Source organism: Orycteropus afer, unplaced genomic scaffold (assembly GCF_000298275.1).
Source record: "Orycteropus afer afer isolate SDZICR_OR568_19922 unplaced genomic scaffold, OryAfe1.0 scaffold00311, whole genome shotgun sequence".
NCBI lineage: Eukaryota > Metazoa > Chordata > Mammalia > Tubulidentata > Orycteropodidae > Orycteropus > Orycteropus afer.
Genome location: NW_006921898.1, coordinates 2,336,142 through 2,344,802, shown reverse-complemented (window position 1 = coordinate 2,344,802; position 8,661 = coordinate 2,336,142). Strand labels below are relative to the sequence as shown.

The 8,661-nt window shown below is 38.6% G+C and overlaps 1 protein-coding gene across 1 annotated transcript in view; it reads left to right on the top strand.

The window, feature by feature from the left end:
• SETD2 (SET domain containing 2, histone lysine methyltransferase) overlaps nucleotides 1–8,661 on the top strand; it is a 199,066-nt gene that overhangs the window by 159,882 nt on the left and 30,523 nt on the right. The window contains 1 exon segment of the mRNA XM_042782420.1: nucleotides 6,123–6,234. Coding sequence (XP_042638354.1) covers nucleotides 6,123–6,234 — 112 coding nt within the window.

The window sequence follows — 8,661 nt, the reverse complement described above, 5'->3', positions numbered from 1 at the left end:
GAAGAAGAGTTGATGCTTTTGAGTTGTGGTGCTGGCGAAGAATGCTGAAAGTACCATGGACTGCTAAAAGAACTAACAGATCTGTCGTGGAAGAAGTGCAGCCGAGATGCTCCTTGGAAGCAAGAATGGCCAGACTTCGTCTCATCTACTTTGGTCATGTTGTCAGAAGGGACCATTCCCTGGAGAAGAATATCATGCTTGGTAAGGTGGTGGGTCAAGGAAAGAGGGGAAGGCCTTCAACGAGATGGATTGATACAGTGGTAGCGACAATGGGCTCAAGTATAGCAAGGATAATGGAGCTGGTGTGGGATGGCGCGGTATTTCATTCTGGTGTGCATAGGGTCGCTATGAGTAGGAAATGACAGCACCTAACAACAACAACCTATTTATATAACTTCAACAACAACAAAACTATAAATAACCTAATCATAAAACAGACTTAAGGATTTGAGTAAACGTTCAAATGGCCTCCAAACGCGTGAAAAGATGATTAATGACATTAGCCATCAAGAGATGCAAATGAAAACCACAGTGAGCTACCATTTCACTCCCATTAGCCATTAGGGTGGCTAAGATTTAAAAAAAATAAATAAATAAAAAATAACAACTGGTAGCAAGAATGTGGGGAAATTGGAGTCAATGAAAAAGGAGGGAAGGCCCTCAACTAGATGGATTGACACAGTGGCTGCAATGCCATCATTGCTTAGGTATATAGCAAGGATTGTGAGGCTGGCACAGGACCAGGCAGTGTTTCATTCTGTTGGACAGGGTCTCTATGAGTCAGAACCCATCCGATGGCACCCAACAACAACAACAGTTTATTTAAACCAGTGTTCTTTGGTAAGGCATTTAGGTTGGTCTCAGTTCATTTTTTTAAAAAAAACGATGCTGCAATAAATATCCTTGAATATAAAAAAAAAAAAAAAGAATGTGGGGAAATTGGAACTCTTGTTGCTGGTAAGAATACAAAATGGCACAGTCGTTGTGGAAAACAATGTGGTGATTCCTTAGAAAACTATGCAACACTAGAGAATAATGTAGAATCCACAAACACTGTATAATGTGGATCAACTTGGAGGACATTATGGTGAGTGAAATAAGTCAATCACAGAATGACAAATACTATATTAGTTCACTATTGTAGAAAGTCAAGGAAAAGTTTATATATGGAAGGAAACTTTCTTTGTTGGTTACCAGGAATGGGAGGAGAATGGAGGAAACACTGCTAGATAGGAAAGACAAGTATTGATTTGGGTGAAGGAAAGGGCAGTGTACCAAAAGCAAATGATTGACACATGGTACTGAGGAAGAGGAAGACACTAAGAGGTACAGACAACAAAGATAAATCCTTCTATATATACAATATTGCATTGTCAATGATAACAAACGTTAATCATAGATGATGAGACCAGAAGAACTAGATGATGGCCGGCTACCACTGTCAACCACTTGGAAAGGGATCTGTGCAGGAGATCCCGGATAGTGTGCGAGAACAATGTGGAACACAAATCAAAATCAAAACCAGTTTACTGGTCTTATAGAGCCTGGTCAAACCCCCTAGACTATGGCCCCTAGTTACCCTTCAGATCTGGAACTGAACTCACTCGAATGGCATCCAGCCATACAGTAGACAGGCATATAGGGTGAAAATTTATGTTAGGTAGATACATTCCTTAGAACAGTCAATTGTGAAAGAACAGAAGGGCAATGTTTGCACAGGGAGAGAACTTGGAGGCAGGAATGCATAGGAGAGAGGTCACAGGGGAGAAGTAACTATAGGGAAGAAGTAGGAAGAGAGCTGTTACATTGTGGGAAATTGCAGTTAATATCGTGAAACAGAATATTATGAACTGCTGTCTAGAACATGAATTTGCTCCGTAAACTTTCACCCAATCACAATAAAAATGTAAAAGAAAACTAAAAGTAGAACCTACTATGTTGTAGTTTTTGTTATTTGCCGTCGAGTCAGACCCGACTCATAGCGACCCTTCCTTGGGTTTCCAAGGCAGTATCACTTCAGAAGTAGATTGCCCCATCTTCCTTCCGAGGAGTGGCTGGTGGGTAGAACTTACTTATATGACCTAGTAATTCTCTCAGGTACATACCCAAAGAATTGAAAGCATAGACTTGTCTAAATGCCTAACAACAGATAAGTAGATAAACAAAATGTGGTACATATATGCATTAGGATACTATTCAGCAAGTAAGAAAAAGCCTTGAGTAGATGCTACAATATGGATGAAGCTTGAAGACATTATGCTGAGTGAAATAGTCAACCACAAAGAGACAAATACTATATTACCTCATTTATATAAAAAGAATAAGAAAAAGCGAATGTGTAGAGAGACGTTTATTAGTAGTTATCAGGGGCAAGAAGGAGGGAGAAAGACAAGTTATTGGAGTACTGAGTTTAAGTTTATGGTGATAGAAAAATCACATTGAGGATAGAATTGCACAGCCAGTTAATGTGATTACTGTCTATAAGTTGTGTGTGCATCTGTGAAAAGTAGAATTAGCAAAAAAAAACTAGATTGTTTTTTCTGACAAAAATTATTTATGCTTAAACTTTCGCCTGAATTACTATAAAAATTGAAAAATGCCTATTCATGCTTTTTATAGAAAATAAATACAATAAAAGAATATTAAAAAGGAGTTATAAATCCTGATAATTCTACAAGCCTAAGATGAACTCTCACATAACATTTTTTTGAAAAACATGTGTTAGCCAGCTTTTTAGGGGTAAAAAGGAACGCTGGTGGTTCAGTGGTTAAAGCATTCAGCTGTTAACTGAAAGTTCAGCAATTGAGCCCACCACCTGCTCCGCAGGAGATAGATGTCGCAGTCAGATTCTGTAAAAGAGTCACAGCTTTGAAAATCCTGTAGGTTACCTCTACTCTGTCCTACAGGGTTGCTTTGTGTCAGAATTAACTCAGCGATAGTCGGTTTGGTTTGTTCGTATGGGTATATTGTAGTTTTGCATGTGTGGGTTCGCTCATGGATGTAATCTTATGTAAATTGTTAGGATGCATGTTTTGTAATTTGCTTTATTTTACCTAATCTACTTTATAGTATCTGTATCAATATAAAATTAAATTGTTTTATGCTTGCTTATATTTTCTTGCAGGAGTTGGCAAACTATGCCATGGGCCATTGTTTTGCAAATAAAGTTTTATAAAACGCCACACTTACTCATTTACCTATTGTAAGTGACAGCTTTCTTACTACTACTTTGTCAGATGGCAGAGTTGAGTAGTTGCCCACAAAATTGAAAATATTTACTATTTGATTTTTTATAGAAAAAGTTTGCCAACCCCTACTCTGTTTTATAGCTGTATCAGATTTTATTTAACCCGTTCCTGTCTGATGGGCCTTTCACTATTTTACATGTAATTAGAACCCTGTACTGAACATTCTTAGGGACACTAATCTTACTACATTCTTAGGGTAGATTCTTAGAAGTTGGTTAAAGGTGATACATATTAATAAACATATAATTAGTAAATATTGTCATCTTACCATTTAAAAATTAGGTTTGTACCCAATTTAGACTCTCTTAGAAAGTGTTCAACAATGTTAATTCTTCTAATGTCACAAGTATGATAGGTGAGAAGTCTTATTTTTATTTCCAGTTCTTTTATTGTTGAAGTGAAGCATTAGGTAATTGGTCATATGTGTATTTTGTGAATTGCTTGTTTGAGGAATTAATTTTTTTTCTGTTGGCATTTTTATATCTTTTTATCAAGGATATTGTAGATGTTCTTATTTATAAGGTCTTATGACATAAATTAAAAATTTTCATACAGTCAAATATTTTCCCTGTTATTTCTGCTTAGAAAGGACTTCTGACTCCCATAAAAAGTACCTTTATGAAACAGTATGTTATTCACTAAAATCACTGAACATGGTGATTTTAAAAACCAGATTTAACCAGAACTTTTTTTTTCAACACCAAAGCAAGCTTTTCAGTATACTGTGGCAGTTCAAACCCACCAGCCACTCCTCGGAAGGAAGGTTGGGCAATCTGCTTCCGTAGTGTTATCACCTCAGAAACCCAAGGAGGGATTGCTATGAGTCGGGTCCAACTCAACGACACATAATCACAACAACAACATCAGTTTTCAAAAAGTGAAAAAAAGATTATGTTTCTTATTTCTATATGTATCTTTCCTCCTTTTTTCTGTTTTTCCTTAACCAAGACCTAAGGGCAGACAAAAATTTGTTCATTTTCTATAATAAAGCCTATAGCTGCTTGTGGTTCTTTCATTACAGTAGAAATCTGGAGCCTGTTTTTTAAATTAGTTCCATAGGTCAGAAGTGACCCTCTCTCTCTTCATAATCCTCTATAAAACCAGTTTTGAGTGCCTTTAATGTTTCTGGCTGAAGACTGATAATGGTAGGAAAGTAGAAGACTGTAATGCCAGGATTGAGCTGCAGGCTGTGTCTAAAGTTTTCTGACATTTTAAGTGACTTCTGTTACAGCATTCACAGTAACTGCTGATTTCAGACACCTGAACCTGAATTCACTTACTTCCACAGCTCTAGCTTGCTTTTTTTTTTTTTTTTTCATCCCGTGTCTGCTTTTTTTCAAAACCGCTATAATTTTGCAATGAATTAACTGGCTGGCCCCTTGTTTTTACAGTCAGTTGAGAATATTTTTACCAGAGGGTACCCATTTTGTTTTGTTATAAAAAATATGTATATAATACATTTGCCAGTTGAACGTATTTCATGTGTACTATTTAGTGACACCAGTTCACATTGTGCAGCCACCACCAGTATCTGTTGCCATATTTCCATCACTATAAACAGAAACTCGGTGCTTCCTAAACAATGACTCCCCTGTCTCCCATCCTCTAGCCTGCAGTAACCACTAATATACTGTAGTGTCTATACATTTGCCTACTGTAGATGTTTCATATAAGTGAAATAAAAATTTTTGTCCTTCTGTGACTTATTTCACTTAGCATAATTTCGAAGTTCATCCATGTTATAGTGTGTATGAGGATTTCATTTCTCTTTATAGCTGAGTAATACTCCATATACCACATTTGTTTGTTGATGGACGTTTTCCACCTTTTGGCTACTGCGAATAGTGTTTAGTGAATATTGGTGTGCATGTATCTGTTGGTGTTGCTGCTTTCAACTCTCTTGAGTATATACCTAAGAGTAGAATTGCTGGGTCATATGGTAGCTCTGGGTTTAACTTTTTGAAAAATTTGTTTTGCACAATGCTTATACCATTTTGTATACCTGGCGATAAATAAGGGTCCCAGTATCTCCACATCTTTGTTTTTTAATCTAACCAGCCTATTGGGAATAAAGCGTTATCTCATTCTGGTTTCGGTTTCATCCTAAGTGGCTAATGATGTTGAACATCTTTTTATGTGCTTGTTGACCATATGTATATCTTCTTCCATGAAATGACTATTAACATCTTTTGCCCATTTTTTGACTGGGTCGTTTCTTTTTGTTGCAAAGTTGTAGGAGTTCTTTATATATTTTTTATATTAAACCCTTGTCTGATATATGGTTCACCATAATTTACTCACTGTTTGTAGATTGCCTCTTAACTTTGTTGTTAAGGAAGGCACAAGTTTTTAGCCTGAACATCTATCCCATGTCATTAGTCATTAAAGAGACAGAACTACAAACAGACTCCTAAAGCAAAGGATGGTTTTCTCACATAGTCAGAGATTGCAGAGGGTACATTGTGATTTATTTTCCCTAGATGCATGCTTGGTGCAATCACTGTCTCTTCATCTGCAGAAAGGTGGCATAGGCAGGCACTATTCCTTGTGCTTTTAGGCTTTGCTGAATATGTTTCCAGGACATTAAAAACCAGATGAGAGACAGGCAAGATGTTTGGTTGTACTGCCCTCATTGACCCTCAGCCAGTACTATCACATCACTGAAGAAATGAGATGCCAGAGAGGGTATGTCTCTGGGCTAGAATTATTGCTTCTGGGAGGAGGATACCAAAGACTTGTCTCTTGTTTTGTGGAACTGACTTGTTTTCTCTCGTTGCATGTTGGATTTATGTTGTTTATGTTTGAGCAGAGGCACAATGCCAGGGTTCTCTGTTTCTTGGCCATGACAGCATGGCTGTTCTTACTTCCTTCTAGGCAGACTCAGTGGGATCCTCCCACTTGGGAAAGCCCAGGAGATGATGCCAGCCTTGAGCATGAAGCTGAGATGGACCTGGGAACCCCAACTTATGATGAAAACCCCATGAAGGTGAGTGTTAAAAGCATGTTTCCTAATCACTTGGGGGTTTGTGTGTTCTGTCATTCTGTAAGACTGGTAACCATGTAGGCTTGGGATTCTTTTTTTCCTTATTATTCTGAAAAATTACCTATGTAGTAAATGCTAGGTGAGGTGGGAGTGCACATCCACACAATGCAGGTGTATGTTCTGTAGAAAAAAAAGAAAAATACTTCTTTTTAGCTGCCCTCCTATCATCCCATTTTCCACTCTGGAGATAAATACTGTTAAACTTATTTATTTATTTATTTATTTTTGTATTGTGATTTGGGTAAAAGTTTACAGAGCAAATTCATTTTCCATACAATAGTTCATACACATTTTGTCTCATGACATTGACTGTAATTTCCCACAGTCTAACAGCTCTCTTCCCACTTCCTTCCCATCATTACCTCTTCCCTGTGTACTTCCCTACCATTCACTCCTGCCCCCTGAGTGGTCTCCCTGTGCGTACACTGCCCTTCTGTTCTCCCAAGATTGATCTGCCCAAGAAGTGTATCTTCCTGATGTAAATGTTCAGCCCGTATATGGCAGTCTTTTATTTGGCTGGAAGCCACAGGAGTTCAATTCCAGACCTCAAGGACAGCCAGGGGCTGTAGTGTCAGGGGTTTCACCAGGCTTTATTAGACCAGCAAGCCTGGTCTTTTTTCATATATATAATTTTGAATTTTGTTCTACATTGTTCTCCCACTCTATCCGGGATCTCCTACACAGATCCCCTCCAAGTAGTTCAGTGGTAGCTGGGCACCATCTAGTTCATCTGGTGTCATGGTCATATAGGCTGAAGATCGCGTGGTACACCAGTCCCTTGGACTAACTGTTTCCATGCTTCTTTGGTTTCCTTCATTCTTTTTTGCTCTGGATGAGGAGAGACCCATCGTTGCATCTAAATGGCTGCTTGCAAGCTTTTAAGATCCCTATCGCTAGTCACCAAAGTAGAATATGGAACAATATTTTTGTGTAGAAATACTATTAACCTGTAGTGCCCTTATGCCCCTCAGGGATATTTGGTAATATTTAGAGACAATTTTGGTTGGTACACCTGCAAAAGTGCTACTGGCGCTGCGTTGTCAGTGAAGACAAACATGGGTACATGGGTAAATAGATGGATGCACAGGCTGAGCTATTAGGTATGTCTGTGCGGGGGGTAGTGTACCCAAGACCATGTATAGGGTTGGCAGACAGTGGTTCTACAAGTGTATTTGTGTATTCTGGAAGAATTCCAGTAGAGCTGACAAAGGGACAAGGTTGTAGTCACTTCTTGGGCACAGCCAGCTCCCCAGAAGGAGCAAGTTGATGGACCTGTGGCCTCAGGACCATAGTCACAGGGAACATCAAGCTCAATTGGCACAACATACTATACAAAACATTGTTCCATCTCCTACTTTGGCAAGTAGTGACTGGGATCTTAAAAGCTTGCAAGCAGCCATTTAGATGCAACCATGGCTCTCTCCTCATCCAGATCAAAGAGGAATGAGGAAAAGCAAAGATTTATAGACACAATTAGTGTAAGCGACTGGTACACCATGAGATCCTCAGCCTATACAACTATGACACCAGAAGAACTAGATGGTGCCTGGCTACCACTGTCAACCACTTGGAGGGGGATTGGTGCAAGAGATCCTGGATAGAGAGGGAGAACAATGTGGAACAAAACTCAAAATCATTTGTTAAAAAAAAAAAGACCAGGTTTGCTGGTCTGATGGAGCCTGGTGGAACCACTGAGACTATGGCCCCTAGCTGGCCTTTAGGTCTGGAATTGAACCCACATCTGTGGCTTCCAGCCAAACAAAAGACAGGCATATGAGGTGAACATTTACACTGGGTAGGTATACTCCTTGGAGAGAACAATCATGGGAGAAAGAAGGGCGATTCATGCACAGGGAGACAGCTCAGGGTAGGAGTGCATGGAGGGATGGACACAGAGAAGAGGTAACTATGGGAAGGAAGTGGGACCAGAGCTGTTGTATTGAGGTAAATTGTAGTCAACGTCATGAGACAAAGTGTATGTGAACTGCTGTATGAAAAGTGAATTTGCTCTGTAAACTTTCAACCAAATCACAATTTTAAAAAAAAAGAAGAAGAAGAAGTGCTACTGGCATCAAATGTGTAGAAGCCAGGGAATCTGCCAAACATCGTTCAATATGGTCTTTACAATAAAGAATTTTCTGGCCTATAATGTCAGTAGTGGCAACATTGCTTTGGTATATGTTCTTCCAGACCTTTCTAAACATTTACAAACACACACACACAAATAGTTTTCTTTCTTTTTGTCTAAACACACAAATAGAATCATACTAATCAAATGCCTTCATAACTTCTTTTCATCTATTTTAACTCTTTCCTTGTTAGTCCATCTAAATCTGCTATACATAATGGCTATATATGTTTTTTTTTTTT